General features: G+C 48.0%; 6 protein-coding genes across 6 annotated transcripts; 4 read left to right on the top strand and 2 right to left on the bottom strand.

Annotated features, from left to right (window-relative positions):
• Positions 1-1,164: 1,164 nt before the first annotated feature.
• On the top strand, positions 1,165-2,188 carry BC939DRAFT_443664 (uncharacterized protein). Its single transcript, XM_051554570.1, has 3 exons — positions 1,165-1,603; positions 1,712-1,866; positions 1,978-2,188. The coding sequence occupies exons 1-3, from the start codon at positions 1,282-1,284 to the stop codon at positions 2,017-2,019; spliced, it is 519 nt and encodes a 172-aa protein (XP_051414737.1). The 5' UTR covers positions 1,165-1,281; the 3' UTR covers positions 2,020-2,188.
• Positions 2,189-3,855: 1,667 nt separating this feature from the next.
• On the top strand, positions 3,856-4,665 carry BC939DRAFT_526770 (uncharacterized protein; the record flags this gene model as incomplete). The annotated part of the gene is made up of 3 exons (XM_051561382.1): positions 3,856-4,171; positions 4,277-4,372; positions 4,499-4,665. The coding sequence occupies 3 exons, from the start codon at positions 3,856-3,858 to the stop codon at positions 4,663-4,665; spliced, it is 579 nt and encodes a 192-aa protein (XP_051414736.1).
• A 2,263-nt stretch (positions 4,666-6,928) lies between these two features.
• Positions 6,929-9,605, top strand: BC939DRAFT_68624 (uncharacterized protein). The gene has a single exon (XM_051561834.1). The coding sequence runs from the start codon at positions 7,298-7,300 to the stop codon at positions 9,503-9,505; it is 2,208 nt and encodes a 735-aa protein (XP_051414735.1). The 5' UTR covers positions 6,929-7,297; the 3' UTR covers positions 9,506-9,605.
• Positions 9,606-10,383: 778 nt separating this feature from the next.
• On the top strand, positions 10,384-13,263 carry BC939DRAFT_68673 (uncharacterized protein). The gene is made up of 3 exons (XM_051561835.1): positions 10,384-10,578; positions 10,676-12,661; positions 12,931-13,263. The coding sequence occupies exons 2-3, from the start codon at positions 10,709-10,711 to the stop codon at positions 13,063-13,065; spliced, it is 2,088 nt and encodes a 695-aa protein (XP_051414734.1). The 5' UTR covers positions 10,384-10,578; positions 10,676-10,708; the 3' UTR covers positions 13,066-13,263.
• A 54-nt stretch (positions 13,264-13,317) lies between these two features.
• BC939DRAFT_443653 (ML domain-containing protein) lies at positions 13,318-15,219 on the bottom strand. Its single transcript, XM_051554569.1, has 3 exons — positions 14,784-15,219; positions 13,853-13,988; positions 13,318-13,712 (listed from the first exon to the last, which is right to left on the bottom strand). Exons 1-3 carry the CDS (start codon positions 15,026-15,028, stop codon positions 13,608-13,610), a joined length of 486 nt encoding a protein of 161 aa, XP_051414733.1. The 5' UTR covers positions 15,029-15,219; the 3' UTR covers positions 13,318-13,607.
• Positions 15,220-16,668: 1,449 nt separating this feature from the next.
• On the bottom strand, positions 16,669-17,871 carry BC939DRAFT_443652 (uncharacterized protein). The gene is made up of 3 exons (XM_051554568.1): positions 17,512-17,871; positions 17,211-17,388; positions 16,669-17,107 (listed from the first exon to the last, which is right to left on the bottom strand). The coding sequence occupies exons 1-3, from the start codon at positions 17,809-17,811 to the stop codon at positions 16,956-16,958; spliced, it is 630 nt and encodes a 209-aa protein (XP_051414732.1). The 5' UTR covers positions 17,812-17,871; the 3' UTR covers positions 16,669-16,955.
• Positions 17,872-20,956: the final 3,085 nt, after the last annotated feature.

The raw sequence follows: 20,956 nt of genomic DNA, 5'->3' as shown, positions 1-20,956 counted from the left end.
CGCCTCGATATGTGTGGAAATGCTTTTTTTTTTTTATGGCGAAGCCTTTTCTACCGTTCCTAATCTCTCTGACCTATTTACCCCCGCTGTATGTCTCATTAAAAAGAACTATCCCCCTCAACTGTAAGTTACACAGCCCATTGCCTCTGTCAATCTTTACTCTATATCGATTTATATGTTTATGTGTCTTTTGTTAGTTTTTTATATATAGTTTCGCTATTCTTTTTCTAGTGACTAGTTGGTATAGTCGTTATGTCCCACCCTTGAAACGCACTTTACGACACCCGTATCAAATAACACGACGGTGTACTGAATGCTCTTGTTGTTCGGAGCATAGCATGGTTGGCTCAAACCTAGACAAAGTTTATCTCCGCACGAGAATTGGTCCGCTGTTCAAGGATGGTGCCATAATGGGGAAAACGAGACATCACCCATGGCCCTGAAAGTCTTGGGATTATATAAAAGCACTCATTCTTCTGAGAGGTGGTAGTCTATGCCTGTATTTATATCTTGCAGGGTAAACTAGTAAATATCCTGGTTGCATGCAGAAAAGCCTTGGCTCTGGATTTCCCGTACTACTTTCTGCTTGCATTTCTTAGTTCCTCTTAGGAGAGATGTGCAGGCAATTTGATGCGCATACAGTAAACAATCCGATTCAATACCAACCACAAACAAGAGCTCGCGGACCTTGGACAGGAAAGGGTTTTGTTGCACGAGGCGGAAGGTGAAACCAATTGCTGTGTTTTATGCTGTGCGTTTTAGGTTGAGGTTTGTGCATGCAGAACAACAAAGAACAGGACAAAAACATATTACCCTGCAGGTATTCATTGCTACTCAATGCAGGGGGACTATATATAAGCTTGTACGCGTTGTGTGCGAGGGGTGAAAATGAGTGTAATCTTGTTTTTCTATACCAAATATATTGAGTAAACAACACATTGCTCATCAAAGACCTTGAGGACCGTTGCGGACCAAAATGAAAGAGCTGTGCTGTGCCATGTACTACATCGGACAGCGGTGCTGCAGTTATCGATTGTAGGAACCATCGCTCTCGCCACCACATCATGCATGCCACTGGGAATACCTCGCCCTGCATAAGACAGTAAAATCTGATCAGTGGTCGATCTTATATTCCAGCAAAGAATGAGATACTATAAAGCGACACATGCATCTGCGCTCGCTCCTTTCTTTCTTCCTCCCTTTCCTGTACTTCCGTCGGGTCATTTACAAACACTATCTCATCGCCGCTGTACCCTGTTTACAAGACCGTTCCACATAAGAATGTCTGTCAAAGGAGCCCACGTGGAGCCCGTTCGGATCAGCACCCTTGAGTTTCAGATCTACGATATTGTCTTCTCGAAACAGCTGGTCGCACTGTACCAGATTTCATACACAGAGACGGTCGTAGGAAGCCATGCAGACGAGGCACAATGGCACAAGGAGGCGTTCTTTCACGGCACAGGCCACTGTGGCTGCTTGCAAGCAAGGATTACCAACCCAGAAAACCATATGGTCCTTGCTCACCAGTGGTGTGGCAGCATGCGCTGTGCAACCCAGGGTATCTTGAACCACGGCCACCTGAGAACTATGTGTGCTTCCAACGGTAATTATGCCTGTTCTGCTGTCCATTTGTCTATTAGACTCTTTTCGCATCCTGGTCTAATAACATTTGTCCTGTTTATTTTCACTATTATGTCCGGGGCATGTACAGGACACTTCTTTTCGCCGTCGTTGACTATTCCACGAGAATTTGCAGCGAAGAAATCGGGAGTCCATCAACACTTGCCCATCTTCATTTGCCGAGCCCGCAACATCACTCGACACAAACCTGGAGGAGACGACGTGTACTACGTTGCGAATGACCAGGTAAAAACTTGTAAGGAGGTGTCCCATTTTCTTTTAATAGCGTTAGGTTTATCACGACTGGACATTAACCGGAAATACCTTTTTTTTTTATTCTTATTTTTATTTTTGCAGGACATTCTCCCATTTTACCTGGCAATCGTTCGACGGAAGTAACTGGCATCCATGGTCTTTCATTAGAGTCACTTCAGACAACAGACGCCCAGTACTGCGGTATTGCAATATCTGTACTACCAATAGTCCTTCAATGCAGCTCGTCTGCCAGCAATTTCAACAAAGGCAGCTTTACTTGATAATCTCGCAAAATGAAAAAACCTCTGTTCCTGTTTCCTCCAATGTACATAAATGTCTCCTGCGTTGACTTGCCGGAGGATTTTTTTTTCTTTCACAGAGCGCTTATTATACAAAGAAACCCCGCTCAAATGAAAGCGAGTAGCATCAACAGCACACGACATGCACACAGATTGATGATCAGTGCCAAAGGATCAGGACCTCAACAGCTACGAAGCGACTGTCGATTTTTTTTAAAAAAAAAAAAAAAAAAAAAAAAAAAAGCCTAGGCATGGTTTACAATCCGCATGCTTGTCAACAGCCCCAGCCCATAGTGCAGTAAGAAAAAAAAAAAGATTCAATATAGCAAAGCGCGCGGCCACAGCAGTCTTTACATCGCTATTCATCGTTCAAATTGGTAATAAATCCCTCAGGGGACTACAAGTGCTTGGATCTAGTTCAATGTCAAGACCTGCCACGGAACATGATACGGTATATTTTTTTCACCGATTACCGACGACCACAAACCGCTGTCGTTCTTCCTATGAAAGGCCCGCAACCATCCAGGCGAAGGTGATAAATTCTCAGTGCAACCAAGGTAACCCCAAAAAATATCCGAAACGCGCTATCTTTCGTTCCCTGTGATGGTCAATGCACTTCTCCGCCTTCCATTGACGCGTATCCAGGATATTCATCCACGCCACCTGGCCATTTCTCAGAGCAAGTATTCGTCAAGCGTATTTTCTTTCTTGCCGATTTTTGCGAATAAATCTGTCTTTACTCTATCAATTTTGGATCTAGATGGGATTTAACTACTCACTTTCGGACCCGATGACTAGATAGCGCTTCCGTTTCTTGGTACACACTGTGGAGTCAGTACCAGATTTTTGCAACGTAAACGACACGGATTACGATGGATACATACGACATTATCGTATATGACTATCGGGTTTAGTGGATCAACAGCGCGGTTGTGACATTGTATATTGAAAAACAATGGACGCAGTAGATGTTAGATAACCTGGCCATCTCTTGAAGTAAGACACCAGAAGGCAAAAGCGCTGGATGATACTCATCGCCAAAATAGGCAGAGGGACCAACGCAAAGGTATTTCTTTTTATCGCGCAACTGGCTACCTTAGGGCAGTACATCGTATCTGATGCTTTGACCAGTAAGGCGTACGCTATAATCAAATCATCCCGTCATGAGCGATATTCATCCTATGCAATCTGGGAATTGTTCGTCGCACCTAGTTCTGGACAGGACATGTCAAATTCTGACTGCCATTATATAGTTCTTTTTTCCATATCTGTCAATAAAACACGCGATGGAGCGACAATAAACACTTCTCTCTTCCCCTTCCGTTCTACTGCACAATGATGGTTCGCATTTGTCTTATATTAGCGACAAAATGCTCCTTTTTCAGTAATCGCGTTCGCGTTCGAGATTCATATCAGCGCGTCGTAGCGGTCTATTCCTACCTGCTGTTCAGCATCAATCACCGATTGCCAAGACGAATAAAGACACACGACATAGCCATGGGATATGATCAGGTTTGAAGAATCAACAACATCGCTGCTGCAATGATGGATCAATGGTCGTTTGAACAGGGCACATCGCCTCTTCTTTCCTAGGCCGCGTTTTCCATCAACTTTTTTTTTTTGCCTTTCTCTGTTCAGTCCCCCACTTCCAAAGCAAACACCGGTTCCCACTCAAGTAACAATGACAATACAAGGCCTGCACGTAACGTCCCTGATGCCCTCCTCCTCTGAGTTCACGGCGTACAACGGTCATTTTGGTGGCAAGCTCTTGAAGCTGTACCAAATCACATACCAGGAATTCATCCCGCGCAACCTTGCCTCTTCTGACTGGCGAACAGGACCTTACTTCCATGGCACCGGACACTGCGGCTGTCTCGTGAAGCGGGTCGAAGAAGGTGACCCCATCACGATCAAAGCTCAGGAGTGGTGTGGCAACCCGCAATGCGCTACCCAGGGTATCCTTAACCACGGTCATTTGCTGACTTGGAGTAGAGGCGGTAAGGGAAGCAAATGTCTCCTGTTAACAAAGTATTGAGAATAATCTATCTTACTGAATTCTTTCGTCGCTTACCGAAACGCTGTAGGACATTTTTTTACGACAGAAGTCCCTACAGCCACTGGGTATGCGACCAATAAGTCTGGCAACCATTTTCTGCTGTCGTACTTTGTGTGCAAGGCCCGGAACTTTGGAGCCGGAGGTAGCATTTGCTTCGTTCGAAACGACGCAGTAAGTTGATCTTTGTTTAAGAACGAGGCATAATACCCTGTGTTGGATCGTTGCCTATTATATCCATTTTTATTGACTTACGTTTGTATCTCCCAAGGATATTCATCCAATCCTCCTCGCCATCGTCCGGAGCCAACTATGACCGCGTATGCTCCGATCCTTGCTCCAAGTTCGGCTGTCATCGGACGTTCCGTACCGGCTACTGTAGCGGCGTGGGCGCAGCGTTGCCGCCAACTCTTTAGTACCGCCCAAAGAATCTTTTGAATAAAACATCGGCTCAATTCGTTTAGGTACGCATGCAAAATTTGCGAGGACTCTGAATACGATGGGTAAATTATTATTTCTCTTATTTCCTCGTATTCTTTGCACTTCTGCTCCCTTTCTTCGCCTTTCTTTTTTTCACGACTAATAAAGCAAATCGAACTCAGGCACCTTGGGTTGGAAATGAGGCGCGCGCTGAGAATACGAGATGATGGTTAGGTTTAATGGGGCCTGTTGCGTTCATGTGGCGATAGTCATTTGGGAGAACATCCGACGCCGCGCTTCTATCCCTTTATCTCTTCTTCCAGCACACTAGAACATTACGCAGCTGAAAAAAAATAAATAAATAGATGCGGACAATGAAAAATAACAAGAAACTCAACAGTCAACAATAATGACGATCCCAAAGCGTGCGTGCCACGTCGTATGCGCAAAGCGGTTCGACATCACTTATCAAGAAACTATCTCAAGCGACTTCGCATCCAAATGTCCAAATACTAGGATACTGAACATCCTGATTGACTCTCCAGGCGAACCTTCTCCAATGAACCATCGGCAACTATGATCCAGGAGTGGTGCGCGAACAAATACTGTGCGACTCATTTCTTGACAAAGGGCCTAGGAGATATGAACATAAAAGAGCGCTAAACGGCACTTTTTTTATTGATTTATCGAGTGTCGAGAACGTGCTACGCTAAGCTCCTTCCGTCGCTGCAGCTTACCAAAAGTCTGGCAACCAAAAGGGTCTGCTGCCGCACTTCGTTTGCATGATCCGGAAGGGGGCAGGGGAAGGGGGGACAATTTGATTCAGGGATATGAGTAAGAAGCGCGGTGGTTATTAGCAGTTTAGCCAATCTTTTTTTTTTCTTTCGTCTTTTCCGTCGTCGACGCGCGTATGCGTATGATGGTAAGGCTATTGTTCGACTTTTTTTAGTGAAGATTCGTCCCGACTACCCAACTCAAGGCTGCCTGTGCAAATCCTCTTTTGTTATCGTGTATTTTGGCTGAGTTAACAGTATCAAGATTGGACTATGGCACAGTCGATTAACCACCTGCCTCATTGCCACATCTTCAATCTTCATCAATATCTCAATCTATCAATCTACTATCTATCTCTAATATTTCTTAGGTCTTGGCTCACGAGTCGTTGTTAATAGATCCAGTGCTCCGTGCCTTCAAACTAGCAGCTGCCTTCAGGGAAGGCTCCAGCCTTTGGCACGCCTGCACACCTGGGAGGATCTGGCGTCAATAAAAAGGAAGGCTCAACTACATTTTCCACGGGGAAGGATCCTTCGCCATCCAATATACAAATATGGACGCTCTTGAACGTTCATCGGATTTCTTTCCGACCGTTTTCCTTCCCAACGACCCAACAAAAAAGAGTGTTAAAGATGGCGAAGCCAGTATATCGGTATAATATCTCAAAGTTTGTAAAGGAAAACAATCACGCTAGAAGTCCGTAGGCCCTCTATCTTTTGTCATAAATGAACACCGCGTGGTCGCTAATGAACCTTTGACCACTTTGACCAACTCTTCAAAGTAAAAAAAAAAAAAAAAAAAAAAAAAAAGGCAAAGGATTATAGGCTTCCATTTTACTCAAGAGAGATAAAAGAGGATTATGCTGTCGGTTGGTGCGAATGCTTTACGCCAAAGATATTTAGGAAAGCCATACCAGCTTTACCATGTGCAGAAACAATGGACCAGGACATGCATTGACAGTCTGTCCTCATTTCAGCCATTGCATTTTACCAATGAATCCTACATGAGATGCTCAGCATAAGCTCCTTCATGCTCTCTTCCACGCTACAAATAGGACTAATTACAGTAGAGAACGCACGTAGAGGGTATGTATTTCATCCGCATTTCACACTGTTGAGTAGTTATTTTCTTCTCTATGATTTTTCGATATCTCATGAGACCGATTGGGTCGTACAAAAAGCATTATAAAGTTGCCGTGAAGCGAGCGGGGAAAATAATATACACATGCGAAGGAGGAAAAGAATTGTCTAAGTCAGAAGTTGGATGAGTGGAGCGAAAGGCTAGAACCGACAAGGCCCATTAGACCAGCATTCAGAATGCTTGCGGGCACATTACTCAGCGGCATGAAGGAGGACAGCAGGTTCGCACGGCGTATATAAATATGGAACAAACACATCGTTTTTTTATTCCCGAAAAAAAGCTAGACTATTCGCTTGTCCTTTCAATGTTCGCTGGGGACAGGACAGCAGGATGCCTCTTCAGAGACATATTCTTCCAATCCTCCTCTCATCTCTCCTTTACCTTTTTCTTCTTGCTCTTGTTTTACTGTTAGTACTATTTCACTACTTAAATAAAATCATAGTGGCAAATGGCGAAGTAATGACTATTTAAAGGCACGCAAGTTTTCAACAAACCACCAATCCACACTGCCCCCCCATCCTCGCCATTTGCCCGAGCGATCATCGTACCGCCGACGATTCCAATCTCTCGCTGACACATGAGGCCATATTCATTCCTCTTCGATCCTCCATAGACTGCCCGAACCAACTCCCTTCTTCCTCCACCCCTTCGTGCCTCCCCGTGCTTCTCTGAACACCTTCCTTATATTTGCTTCAAAAAGGAACACTATATATTTTATTACTTTCTCTTTCCCGGCATGTTCTCTTTCTTCCCTCCAACAAAATCAGACCCGCCTTTGCACACCTGCACCAGCCCCAGAGACAACCTACAACGAAACCTAGTTGTATCCCAGCTAATTAGGGTCCCCCCAGAGATCCTCAAGTGCATCGTCCGCCGCCTCAACAATCCCTTCGACCTCCTCAATATCAGACATACAAGTGCCGTTCTCTTCCACTTAATCGATACTAGAGATTGGTTCGATATCTTCGTTTTCTCCTACCCAACCTGGTCCTTTAACATCACCCTTGATGACGAGCCAGACCTCGCCGATCGAGCTATCTCTTGGAAACGCATCGTCCTCCGCGATGCCAGTCTGTGCAAGGGGCTCGCTGCTCCGCTGCCTGCGCCTGCATTCGAAGAAGATTCCACCAGAATGGATATCGAAGGCACTAACGTGCCCAACGCTCCATCCAATCAGAAGGATTGCATGCGCCTCAGAATCCTCTTGAACGAGGCCCGGTACTTCCCTTCTAATGATACCACCCTCCATGAAGATTGGCATCGTACCGGTGCCTCATCTAACCACAGTGATAATGAGAAGTGCGACATTGACTGGCGCCGCACTGGTTCCCCAGTATATCACATTGATTACGAATCCAACACCATCATCTCGGCTTCAATGCTTATGAGGTCCGTGGCTTCGACCCCGCCTGCGGTCGCAGACCCGCTATTTGATCGCCAGATCCTGCTCTATATCCTGCCCGACCTCACTCATCCGATTGCCGTCTGCGGCAGCGAGTTCTGGACAGCCGAGCGAGAAGGTGGCCGGCCCTGGCATCATCCCTTCGAGGCCGCCCATATGCAAGTCGCTCAGGTTATGGACATCCGTCATTACCCCGATACCATCGTCAATGGACACATGCGCGTTGTGATGGTCCTTGCCTTTGGGGAGAATGCCCGACCGGTCGCCGAGGACCAGTCCGACACCCAGATTCTTGACATTTGGCTTATTGTTCGCGTGATCGAGATCTTTGTTCGTGTTCCCGCCACTTCTGGCCCCCGTGCCTCTCCAGTGGCGTTACTGACATCTCAAGGCCCCGACCCATGGACCGAGCCCTCCAGGCACTCAAGTCCATCAAGCGATCTTGTTCCAATCAAGGGACGAGTCGAAACCATTGAACCAAGTCAACTTGGGATGTTTATGAGAGGAAGGATCGCCAAACTGTATACTGCCACAGTCCCGATGATGGTACAGGGTCAAGGAAACGGGTCAAGTGGATCAAATGGATCAAACAGATCAAATGGAGCATCAGTCCAGGAAACATTAGATTGTATAACCCTGTTCGGTATTCAAAACTCAGATTCATCACCAGCGGTGGTTATCAAGAAGGTCCTGTTTCTAGCAGACAGAACCCGGGGCAACTCTTCATGGTCAAAGAAACAAATCAGTAGAGGCGTCAGCTGCATGACTCTGTTTCCTTACCACAGCAACTTTGAGAGAATGCTTGTGCTCTTTAACAGACACGGTCGAGGTATGATATGGGACTGGGTGAATGAGCGACAGGTGGCACAATTACATCTGAGGGTTGATGAGCAAGGGAGTGCCCAGGATACCGCGGAGGCAGCAGCCCTGCGTCGCCGACTCTATTATTGGGGCGTTCAAGTAAGCTGGGCCATTGAGGTGCCAATCCCTCCGCGGACAGACGCGAAGCAGCGCTGTTCGTTCAGGATTGTGACCTTGGCGGACGGCGAAGGAAGCGAATGGGAGTCTTGCTGGTGGCATGTTGACAGCACAGTGCTGGGAGTGAGTGACAGGGATCTGGAGGCCCCTCCGTTTATACCACCCGGTCAGGAGCCGCCCCGTCCTGTGGCCACGAATGCCAAGCTGCACACATTGTATGCACACGCGAAGCGGTACGAAAGCGAGACAATAGGATACTGCTTGCCGGAACAGAGGAAGGCGCATGCGACCGAAGATGAGAGACCACTGTTTTTCATCGCATATGTAATCTGGAATCACTTCCGCATCGGGCTTACGACGCGCCTTGGGCTCACGATCTTTGACATGGAGGACACAGGCGAACGGCCAGCGGAAATGGTGAAGGACCGGCAGTGGGTTGCGTTCTTGGAAGATACGGAGACGAATCCTCTGGTGGACATCGCGACGGTTGGGGACAACCTGGTGATTACGAGAAAGCACGGGCATATGCTCTGGTCCTTTCATGGCCGCAGATCATATTCATAAGTAAAGCATAAGCAAGGGGAACGGAAGAGTCGTTACGATTGAATATAAAAAAAAAAGTTTGAGACCCACACTCTCATTCTTATTTTGTCAACAAGGATGCTGGGAGTCAGATGCTTACCATTCTGTGCAGTGCATGGCGGGAAGGAAGGAACGAGAGGAGGGAGGAAACAATAGGACCAGCTCATGCAGCACTGCCAATTTATAGTAAGCAGGTACACATATACGTACACTGCAACCACAACACAAGGCGGCAACAACCAACGCGGAGAACGACAACAACAAACACTGCAGCATAGACATCAACATAGACTAGAGGACACGCGTCTTTCCTACGGATATTTCCTAGGGTGATTCTGTATTCATAGCAATGGCGATTTCTAAGACGCAAACAGAGAGTGTGTGTGTATGCGAAGAGCAGGAAATATGCCCCCATACGTGCACAACACGTATACATGCTTGCTGATATGAATAATCAACCATGCATGGTCGTGGTCTCTGCTTGTTTTATTTGAGAATACCTGCTCAAAGGCGCCAGATGAGACAATGGGACTCCACCGACCTCGCTAGCTCCTTGTTCTCGGTTCCTTTGTTCCTGTTGCTATCTGGTTTGCGACCCCCCTCCCTTTTTTCTTTTTTTGTCTTGTGAGCGATGGCTCGGGTTACCTGTTCCTGAGGAGAGATGAAAAGAAAGAGCCAGAGCAAATGACGCTCCTTTTAGTCCGAGAGGATCGAGGAGCGGTAGCAGCAGGAGCAGGAGCAGCAATCGGTTGTTGAGGATGAGAGAGATATACGCATTTAGATGGGATATAGGATAGTCTAGCATGGGACGGCATCGTTCCTTTCCTTTGGAGACCTTTTAGTGCCTGCCCTTTTTCAATTGTATTTTTTCTTGCTGTGCTTTTTCATATTACCTCATTCCATCCACCATCGCCCCTTTCCCTCCACCCTTTTCTCATCTCTTCATCCTCTTCACCTCCACCTTCTGTAACATCCTCTCCCCACCATCCCTTCCCTTTCGCTCCAGCTCTTCCTTTTCTTTCTTTATTTCTATTTCTATTTTTATTTGTGTGTGCGTGCGTTGTCCTCCCGTCCGTCCGTCCGTTGAGTGTGTGAAGCATAAAGTGTGACATTCCAATAACCATGGTCACCAACACATCCCCCATCCCCCAGGTCCCATCAGCCTCCTCCACAGCACCGGGATCAATGTCCTCCGAGTCGCCCATCACACAAGTCTCACCAGAGCCGTTCTCATCGCCCATCACCCAGGTCCAGCCCGCACCGGCGCCCTCACCCTCACAGTACTATACTCCAAGCTCACAACAGCATAGGTACCCTACCAAACTCGTCCTCGAGGTTCGAGGGGTCCGATTCGAGATTGAACGCGAGACCCTTATCAGTCTGCCTGAAAGTATCCTCATCGTCATGTTCCCGAGCGGCCTTATCCTCCGTCCACAACCGTCGTATTCAGGATCAGGGACCAAGGGGCTCAGAGGAACATCTTCTACCAACACCGCCAATGCCGCTGCAACTACTACTACTACTACTACTACTACCGCTACTACTGCTACTGCTACTGCTACTACGACAACGGCGACGACGACGACGACAGCTAGCACAGGAGCTGAAGGATCTGGAGCCGGAGTCGGTGCTAGAGGTGTCACAGGCGCGGGATTGACAGTACCGGGCGGAGGACATGGACATCAACCATCGGAGAGCACCTATACAGACTACAGTGATTACAGCGATTACAGCTACGAGGATGATGATGAAGACGACGAGGACTATCGGGACGATGATGATGATGAGGATGATGAAGACGATGACGAAGACGAGGAAGTGGTGGAACAAGTGATCCAGGTTGACTTTGATCCGGTTTGTCTGCAGTACATCCTCGAATTTTATCGCGAAGCTCAGAGAGTGAGCGAGACACAACGGAGATTGCGGTTGCAGGAGCAGCAGCGGATGTTGATGATCCAGCGACAGCGGTTACAGCAGCAGGTCCAGCAACGCCAACAACAACAACAACAACAACAACAGCAGCAGCAGCAAGCTGCCTTGAACGACGCCAATGGATCAACAGGGACGACGACTGTGACGCCACCAATTGCGCCAACAGCATCGAGCGTACCGGGGCCTACGCTCACGGCCGAGTCACCGACACCACGGCCAATACCCTTGAGCTCGATCCAGCCTCAGAACCCATTGTTGAATAAGCAGGCAATTATCGTCTTGAGAGAAGAGCTCGATTACTTTGCGATTCCACCTTCATCCAGAGGAAGCATCAAGAGCAAAGATATCCCTGCTACCAGTGCGGGCACACCCATACCGACATTATCTGCAATAGCCAGTACCACAGCATCTGGACGCGAGATCAAGAGAGATTCCGCTATCATGGGCATCGCTCCATCATCCTCGACTACAACCACGGTGACTTCTGCTACAGCAATAACAACCACGTCCACGGCTACCGCAACCGCCGGTGCTGCTGCATGTAATAACGATACAACACCAGGTCAATCTAAACCGCTGCCGACGCCACCAACACCACCGCTGATGATCAAGACGCAGTGCGGACGAATTCTTGAGAGGGACCGTAAGATCTTCACGGCCTTGCAACGCAATATCGACAAGGAAAAGAACCAGGCGGAACAACATCTGATGGACATGCTGTGTGTATCAGGGTTTGAGCGAGACGGCGAGTGGGGGTACCGGAAGCTGGAGTCGAAGAGGACGACGGTGGTCAGCGTTGCGATGGTGATGCTTCGGACGAGCGCTGCGGGTGTCTCTGCCACTCCTGCATCGCCTCTGGGCTCTGCCCGTGCGGCGAATGCAAGCTCGGGAGATCCAGCAGCAGTATCCACCGCTATGAGGAATACGAATGCGGACACGAGTACGAACACAAATACGACGGCTACATCAGCGTCGACATCGACATCAATAGATGCAAAAGGAGCTCAGGATACCAACGCCGCGGCAGCGAGTTCACAAGAGAATCTATTGGCGCCCCCGCAGAATGAGGACAGCGCTCGGGATGCAAGTCAGCAAAGCGCCACTGCGACATCGACACCAACGCTAGCAGGACGGAGTCTTCAAGAGCAGAACCAGATCCAGATGGCCATTGCTCAAAAGCTGCTGTTGTTCTGGCGGAAACCAGCGGTACGTTTTATTCTCATTTTCTTCTTCTAGTGCGCTCTACTTCATTATGACAGGGAGGAAGGATTGACGTCTTCAATGGCATGAACAGGGCGTTTTTCGGATCGCAAAGCAAACGAACCATGGACAACGTCCCAGATCTGGACGTTGACATAATCCTGTTTCTTTGGCTTTATGCAAATCTCTACATGTCATGCGTTTATGCAAAATGCGACCCTTGAGCTAATAATCTCTTTTTCTGCTTGCTTGCTTCCAACACTGCGTCATTCTAGAGAAAATGCTGGTGGGACGGTATTGAAGTCGAGATTGACCAGAACGTGCAGGACCAGGGCACTGAAGGATCTGTCAAGGTTCCCGTCCGGCTCTGGGCACGGCGCACTTGGACCCTAGAACTTGTGCTCGTTTAAAGCAACGGCTACGAACACGGATATACAGGACAACGAGGGAGAGACCGGAAAGGTAGATTCTCAGAGTCGTCCTTCCCCCATATTTGTTCATGTACCATACCATACTTTGTATCTTACATAAACCTAATAAAAAAAAATACATATACCAGGGACAGATAGCCGTGGTACCAGAAGAATCACTGCTGATATCCTTCAGTATTCAGCATCCTCCAATGTTCAATGCATTCAGTGACAGAAATTGCACAAAAGAAAAAAAAGAAAAGAAAAGAGATAATATATTTCAAAAGAGATGAGTGATTCTGTCGAGGCTACCTACATTAAGATTGAGATCGAGATTGAGATTGAGATGAAAAAAATAGAGGCACAACTATATATCCAACTGTCTGGGTCTTCCTGCTGATCCTGTTCCGGCCACTATTCCACATGTTCATATTCGCCAGTTTGCTGCCGCTGTAACGCCTCATTTGGTTGTCGGTCTGTGAAGGGAGAGAGTTCAAGCGATGACTTTTCGCGGGCGATTTTTTTTCTTTGGTCCCTTGGGACTAGATCAGGAACTGAGCCTTTACGATGAGGCAAGTAACCTCCTCGCCCTCCTCCTCCTCCGATGGGGGTGGGTTCACGACCTTGATGTTGGCCGTGTACTTGCCCTATTCAATTTTCACACAAGAAAGATCGTCAACGTCCAAGAAGTGTGAGTCAACTACCACTCAATGGCTCCTTTTTTCCCCATTCATTTTTTTTTTCTTTTACGGGAAAAGGCACATCAAGGAGCTGGGAGAGAACTTACTGGAGGGATCTCCTTGGGGAGGTCGACAGAATGCTCGAGGTAATGTTCACCCGCGAGGACGGGGCAGGGCTTGCCGACCTTGACAGACTCTGTGCAGAAATCGTACTTCTGGTTCAGCAACTTGATCAGTCCGACCCTGTGTGTTTTTTTTTTGAACCACGAGAACAGATAAAGGGATGGGTTAGGATGGTTCTAATGTAGAGGCGCCATTTCCTGGAGCAGTTTCATCGCCCAGTTCAAGTAAAAGAAAAAGAAGAAAAAACAAGCGAACGGGGAGTTTATCTTGAAACCCCTCAAGGATGTGCTACGGTGTCATGATCTTCATCGGGTGTATCTCCCTTTGTATCCTCTTATTGTCTCCTATCTCCGTCTTCGTCTTATCTCAGAAACACTGTCTTCCTTCCTTCCTTTTCAATACACATGTACCATGTGCGCATTCGAGCATTGTCCAAGAAGAAGTAGTGGACGGAATGTACTGTTGTATGTTTCGGTCCACGGGGCAAAGGCCCGTGACACTATTTTTACCCCTTGAGGAAATACATCTCGCTGCCCCCCCCCCCCCCCCTCCCGCTCGAATGAGTCGCACCTATCCCGCCCTGCAGATTCAATCGAATCCTCACAGGAGCATGGCAAGTGGAGTGGTGAGGGTAGTAGCGATGGTTAAGAATATGGACGACGACGGCACCAAGGGGACACACGGTGTTTAATTGTTGGTTTGTTGAAGGGTGTGTTACGTTATGTGGTGCAGGATGCGTGTATTGCCATGCTCTCATCTTCCCCCTCCTTTTGCTTCGCCAATGTTCGCCATCGCATGCATCCTCCTTCCTTTGACCCCATCGTCCTCATCACTCTCACTCCCCCCCCCCCCCCAACAAGAAAATAAATAAAAAAATTAAACTAAATACAAAGACAAGCTGGCCGACTGACTTACTTGACAACGACAAAGATTTGAGCTCCTTCCACAATATCCCCCGAAAGCTGGCCCTTGCCCTCAATCGTGAGGGTCTGGCCCTTGAGCGGAGGGTTGGGTGTGATATTGACGTATTCGATCTTCAACAAGTCCGTTTCAGGTCCACATTCCTCAACCGTTGCTGGGGCCGGTGCCAGGTTGAAGGGAATTGCGCTCACGACGCCCAGAGCCACGGCGAGCGAGAACAGTGCTGTGGAGATACGCATTGTTACTTTGTTTTGTTTTGTTTTTTCCTGTCTCTTTTCTAAGGGTGAGGATGGCGAGGCGTGTGCGAGAGTGCTTTCGGGCGAGACAGGGAGAAGGATGAAGGAAACGAAGGAGAGAAAGAGGGATGTGGGCTGGATTAGAATCGGGTTGTGAGTGTGAGTGAATGAGATGCAAAAAGTGAGGAGAGAAGAGGGGCGCTGACGACTCAGCAGATTTGAATAAGGTTGCAAATAAGGGTAAATGATGTCATCCTAAAGCGCGCAATACTCGTCCTTTGCTTTCATATCTACTTATTCATATCCAGGCTCAGTACTCCCTTCCAACGCACCCCATCCCCGCCTCCACCTTAGACACACTCAGCTCCCTTAGCTCCTCCGACCCTTCCAGCTTACCCAGTCCGCTCTCCAGTGTTGCATCTGAACAATCGCACTGAGTCTCCCAATCATCTTCCTTCTCCCTATCGTACACATAATAAGGGCTATGTCCCAATCGCAACGTTCCCAGCTTGACCATCGTGCAAGGCGCTCGTACATCCGACCCTGAAGCTCTCGTCCTTGGCCAGCGCGCATCTTTGCTATTACATCATCTCGATCTTTCACACCCGGCCTCGGGACACCCGTGACACTGCCTTGATCCTGATCGGCAAACAAGCTTGCTTCGACTTTACCAAATGCCCATCCGATGTAAGATCCGTTGTCGATGACGATGGGGGTACTGAGGTTGGGGCTGGAAGAGAGCGCCTACACGATATCCTCCGACGAAAAATCGTTAGATCCATCCACATCTAGCATCTCGAGCGAAGGGAGAGTATCTAGCCAGAACCTCCATTGACACATCCAGAAATTCTGCAGCGTAATCCACCATTACTCTTCTCCATCCCTTGTTTCGAACTGAGGAACAGAGCAGCAATTACTTTGTCCGCCAGGTGATCGCCGCATCGTGCATTTCTCGTTCTCCTGCAGCTCCTGGCGCTGCCTTTGTGCTTGAAGGTAATCTTTCTAAAACCATTCTGCCAAAGATTATCTTCTGGTACAAGTAATACAGGTTATCGATGTCGCTGTCAGAGGTAGAGAACAATGATCATGTGCCACTTCTTGTTGATTCGCGTACACTGGACCAGGTCGTGTCGATTCAGCTTCAGGCAGATCATTTCGTCGAGCTCCGGAATGTCAATCATGATATGAAGAATGCGTGAGGTTGTGCACAGTAGGTCTGGTTCAACGGTAGAGATAGGTGGGGGGACGCCTCAGTTTCTGAGACCGTTGAGGAAGCTCGTGAAGTAAAAGAAGCAGGGTGCAACTGTACAACCTCAACAAAGAGACGCGTTTCTGTCAAAAACGCGAAACGCGGGCGCGCAGACGTCGACTTGACAGTCACATCTCATTAAGTCGCGCCACCGTATATTTTTTTGTCAAAGTCAGTATCGCCGCCTCGTCCCACTATTGCCATTATATGTTGCGGTCGTGTGGAGTAAAACTGGGCAAGATTGTCAGCGGTATTCTGCCGTTGACCGAGATTGAACCTCACGAAATAAACATCAAAGCGCTTCAAAACCTCGTTGATGTGAAAGAATGCGACGCTCTTGGCACTCCTGACAGTGTGCGACATATTGAGACAAAGGCAGAAGAGGGTGTTCACTCCCAGATTCCCAAAAAATCCAATACCCAGCAATTTTTATTATGTGTTAGATTGAGAACAAAGACTACCAAGGTAACTGTTCAGGTGCGCTGCCGCAGAAACCCTTTCTTGCTTGTCATGTATATATCAAAGGGTTGGGTCCTCCGTTGTGTCCGTGTTCCGTGTCAATTATCATATCCATATTGATGAGGCTACTATGTTCCGTAAAGTACATGTAGCGCACTGTTCTGCTCTGCGCTAAGTCGAATCGAGTCGAGTCGAGTCGGACCTGAGTCAAACTGCGCTAGTTTAGTGCTTCTTGAGCTTCTCCGCGGCCTTCTTGGCCCTGAACTGCGCAACGTCAGCCTTGATCAGCACATCGAGTTCCTGCTTCAACTGAGGGCGGTATCCAAAGTAGAACAGCACCTCGTACACTACAAAGTAAGGAGCCAGCACCAATGCTACACGCAAAAAAAAAACAAAAAAAAAAACACGCGTTAATCCAATATCCATGGTGTACCATTGTATCTATTCAAAGAAAAAACGTCGCCTGTTTGAAGTTACCCTGAAGCAGGTTGTCAAGCAGCTTAGGTGCGCGCTTCTCGTAGACGCCATGTCCGATAAACTGTGCAATCCAGGCAGCGATATGGACTCCAAGGGCAATCTTGTCCGCGTTCGGGTTCGTCAGTTGGAATTTCGTGGCATAGCGGGCGAGCCCGAGGAACAATGGGGCAGTCAAGAGCTATATTCATTCCATTAGGCGCGTCAAGAGTCAAAGGAACGAAAAAAAAAAACGTTAGAAAAACCATACTCAGATTGCTATGCATTCTCAGCCCGCACACTTCTCACAGCACTTAATAATTACCCCGGCAACTTTGTCAAGCTTGATGTAATACGACGTGTAGGCCACCATGAGCAGGAGCGAGGCATTCGGTGGGCAGAACTGGTAAATCTTCGACAACGCAACCGCGGCAGGTGCACCCGAGGCCACAGCCGAGGCCGCAGGTGCAGCAATCAGTGGACCGGACTTTGCACCGAATACCAAGCCGGACCAGAGAATCAGGGGAATGCATGTCAGATGGATTCCGACGTTCCAGGGGTTGTGGTGATGCGAACCATACTGCAGAAGCTGGTACTTTAGGTCAAAGAGCTTGGACTGGGCCATTGGGATGTTGAATGAAGAAAGAATGAGGTGGAGGTAATGAAGGGGGAAGTGAGAAGAGGAAGTTACGCGAAGCGAGGCGAGGGCGTGGAGAGCGTGACCTTTTACACGCACACAAAACGCCCCACGCTCCCCACGCTCCTCCACGCTCCCCACATCCGCCTGCCGGGCGTACTTTCCATGGCCCATACGCGTGCACAGACAGCGCCAAGGCGTTAACATCGCATTAACCATCCCCACATCGGAGATGAATGCATTTATCGGCACACGTTGATATATATGAATCTCGGACCTTGGACTAAATGAAGCGAACGGCAGCGAACTCAACTAGGATGGGCCGAAATTCTCATGGGGAGCAACCATCCGTTTACTCTTTGCTGCTGCTATTGTTGTTGCCCATGTGCACAATCAGGATGACCTCCGGCTCCTCCTCAGCCTGCCAGTCGAAAGAACCTCCCTTTCTTTGTCAGCAGCTGCCCTTTCGGGATGTATAGCCGGAGTAATTCTTGTCAAACATTTTAGCGCTTGTCCCTCCACCACAAGAGAGCATTTTCCGTTTGAATCACTCTTTCAGCTTTGTTCATCGGCCTCAGGATAAAATGAACGGAAACGATCGATCACCCCATGCGCGGCTAATTACTCTATGCGTCCTGGTTTGAGCTGTTAACTGCTTCATTCTCCATTTGTCGGGAGACGGCAGACTAAAAAAAGGTGTCGTCGCGTTTCAAGTGAGGTGTTTAGACAGCTAACTAAAGGTTGATGTATCGAACTGCAGGACGAAAATGCACAAGCTGGTGACCGGGCTGCAGCGACACACAATTTGAAATCGAGAGTAGTTTTCCACCAGAGAAGCACGACGATGATAAAAACAAATAGCGTATCGATAATACGGAATGATGGATAATGTAGCAGTTACTCGCTCGAAAAGAATTTGGTCCGACTCGCTCGAGTGGTAGTAGACTATGAACGATGTGGATAAAGGAGAGCAGGGCGTGAAACAAACAAAGAAGTTGGCACGGTACTATCCCGTTTAGTCGATAACCATCCAAAGGATGAAGCGGTGCAGAAGTGAGTTGTGGAGGTGGTCCAGTGTTCGACATGTGCAGAGCAATGATGCGCCACGCTATGCAATGCAGCACAGAGAGCGACTATGAAATTAATAATGATCTGCTCCACAGAGCTGTTGACCTTGCTAATGCAGCTAGGAAACAGCTATATATGATGCTAAGGCGTAAAAAAAAAAAAAAAAAAGAGCACCTGTGTAGACAACAGCACTAGTTTGCAGGGGTAGGTAGAAAGTTCCTAGGGAGTAGTTGTGCAGGAAAACGCTGCAAAAGGTGCTTTCTAGCATACCGCACCACACTGTTCAAAGACAGGTCTGCTAGTAGTAGATCAAGATCTAGACAAAAGTACCATAAAACGCATCCCCACCTGGGAGCTCCTCAGTCGCTAATTGGCTATTCGGACCAAGGGACGAACAGGGTCCAGAACCTGCTCCAGGGAATACGATGTTTGTAAAGATAATTTATAGTTTTAGTGCTCTATGTTCGACTGGGGCCTGTTTTAGTAGGGAGCTCTCTTCTTCCTGACAACATCACCATTGATACCCCTTGGTTAAATCAATGAAGATCGCTTGTTTCGTCTTCTCTTATGCCGGTGCAGATACATCGATGCCTGCGGTTCATTATAACTAGGATATATGTACATTCAGATAGCTATCTGGACAGGCGCTGCTATTTCAGGCCAGATACCTCCCTGTCCCTTATGATGCCTGAACCCCGCAGGTTTCCTTTTCTGGACCCTTTGTTTGTTGTTTGTAGTTTGAGGCGGTGGTGATGCTGGCTGTTTGAGGACAGGTGGACCCAATGAAATAACGATGGCGTGAGCAGTTTGGCCAGTGGGCGAAAAATAACTGCCTCTAAAGGAAATTTATGTCCAGATCAGATCGACCCCTTCGCGAAAAGGATACAAGTGGCCGTTTGATTGGACATGTCCCAAGAGAACCCGCACGAATCCCACATCGTCGCATTTTCTTTTAAGCGATAGTAGTTGGATTGGAATGTGAAGTGGCGATCACTACTGGTCCGGGGAAGGCAGACAAAAAAAAACACCCCGATGACGGTGGATGCTCTTGTCCACAGCAACAGATAATGGGGCAGATATGACAGATAGGCGATCCAATTGATTTGTGTCTCGTCTTCTTCGTGCCTATCTCTTTTAGGAGCAATTGTTCAGAGCAAAAAGGGGACGACAGAGAACAACGGCTTCTCATTCGTTCGCTCATGTCCAACACATCATATGCCAAGGAACCTACTCGGGAACCGTTACCTATTCGATAAGAGCGAAATATGCGGTCTTTTCTTCCTCCCGATGAAGAAGAAAAAAAAAAAGTACCTGCGGCATGTAGTCTAAGAAAGTTGAGCGCTTCTTTCCCTAACAATTGATAGTAGAAGGTGGATCTGCCGAATGGCCTGCATACACATGGATCTCATACACTACTCACTGACGTGTGCTGCAAACTGTATCTAAGCCGGACTTGTTTAAAGCATGACGGAGCGAGATGCTGCATGCTAATCCAAACCTGGACGATCCCACGATGGCAGATGGCAGAACGTCTCTTACGCCCACGGGATCCATTCCGATGGGCTGTGTGGATATGCATGAATATATGTAGGAAATGGAGGGGAGAGTGAGAGAGAGAAGACGGCTTTTCGGTTGCTTGGTTGTCTCCAGCCCGGCAGATCGGAAAAAAAAAAAGAGAAAGAAAAGCAATGTCTGTGTATTTGTTGACGCGAGTAGATGAAGTGCTGTACTGTACGACATATACAAACACATGCCCGCTATTGTCGCTTCTAGGAGTCGAGTGAAATCCGGGGCAAAAGAAAAGCGCTGATCGACCCACGGATGCGGTGTTGTTTTGTTCTGCTTCGGTTGTCGATACTTTCGCACGGTGACTGAGTGATGATATGATGCATGCATGCCGATAGTCTATGTAGGCAACTGCATATAGGGATGCGCTTTCAATTACGTGGAGAGGGAGATGGGAATATAGTCTATAGAGCGAGAGTGGGCCCGATAATGCAAAGTCGCTTTTTGAGGGTGGCCCTTTTGCCCTTTTTTCGATATAGTGTCGATATGCGGCCAACAG

Source organism: Gamsiella multidivaricata (genome assembly GCF_025024155.1).
Source record: "Gamsiella multidivaricata strain RSA 2152 chromosome Unknown BC939scaffold_15, whole genome shotgun sequence".
Lineage (NCBI taxonomy): Eukaryota > Fungi > Mortierellomycota > Mortierellomycetes > Mortierellales > Mortierellaceae > Gamsiella > Gamsiella multidivaricata.
The sequence above is the reverse complement of the archived record's forward strand: the minus strand, read 5'-3'. Positions and strand labels throughout refer to the sequence as shown.

What these genes read in the sequence shown, in the direction of transcription:
- BC939DRAFT_443664 (XM_051554570.1), top strand. Translation starts at nt 1,282, where the DNA reads ATGTCTGTCAAAGGAGCCCACGTGGAGCCCGTTCGGATCAGCACCCTT. An exon ending in AACTATGTGTGCTTCCAACG is followed by an intron (nt 1,604 to 1,711) that starts GTAATTATGCCT and finishes GGGCATGTACAG; the next exon opens with GACACTTCTTTTCGCCGTCG. An exon ending in ACTACGTTGCGAATGACCAG is followed by an intron (nt 1,867 to 1,977) that starts GTAAAAACTTGT and finishes TTATTTTTGCAG; the next exon opens with GACATTCTCCCATTTTACCT.
- BC939DRAFT_68624 (XM_051561834.1), top strand. Translation starts at nt 7,298, where the DNA reads ATGTTCTCTTTCTTCCCTCCAACAAAATCAGACCCGCCTTTGCACACC.
- BC939DRAFT_68673 (XM_051561835.1), top strand. Translation starts at nt 10,709, where the DNA reads ATGTCCTCCGAGTCGCCCATCACACAAGTCTCACCAGAGCCGTTCTCA. An exon ending in TGTTCTGGCGGAAACCAGCG is followed by an intron (nt 12,662 to 12,930) that starts GTACGTTTTATT and finishes GCGTCATTCTAG; the next exon opens with AGAAAATGCTGGTGGGACGG.
- BC939DRAFT_443653 (XM_051554569.1), bottom strand. Translation starts at nt 15,028, where the DNA reads ATGCGTATCTCCACAGCACTGTTCTCGCTCGCCGTGGCTCTGGGCGTC. An exon ending in CAAATCTTTGTCGTTGTCAA is followed by an intron (nt 13,989 to 14,783) that starts GTAAGTCAGTCG and finishes AAAAACACACAG; the next exon opens with GGTCGGACTGATCAAGTTGC. An exon ending in TCCCCAAGGAGATCCCTCCA is followed by an intron (nt 13,713 to 13,852) that starts GTAAGTTCTCTC and finishes AAAATTGAATAG; the next exon opens with GGCAAGTACACGGCCAACAT.
- BC939DRAFT_443652 (XM_051554568.1), bottom strand. Translation starts at nt 17,811, where the DNA reads ATGGCCCAGTCCAAGCTCTTTGACCTAAAGTACCAGCTTCTGCAGTAT. An exon ending in AGCTTGACAAAGTTGCCGGG is followed by an intron (nt 17,389 to 17,511) that starts GTAATTATTAAG and finishes GAATGAATATAG; the next exon opens with CTCTTGACTGCCCCATTGTT. An exon ending in GCTTGACAACCTGCTTCAGG is followed by an intron (nt 17,108 to 17,210) that starts GTAACTTCAAAC and finishes TTTTGCGTGTAG; the next exon opens with CATTGGTGCTGGCTCCTTAC.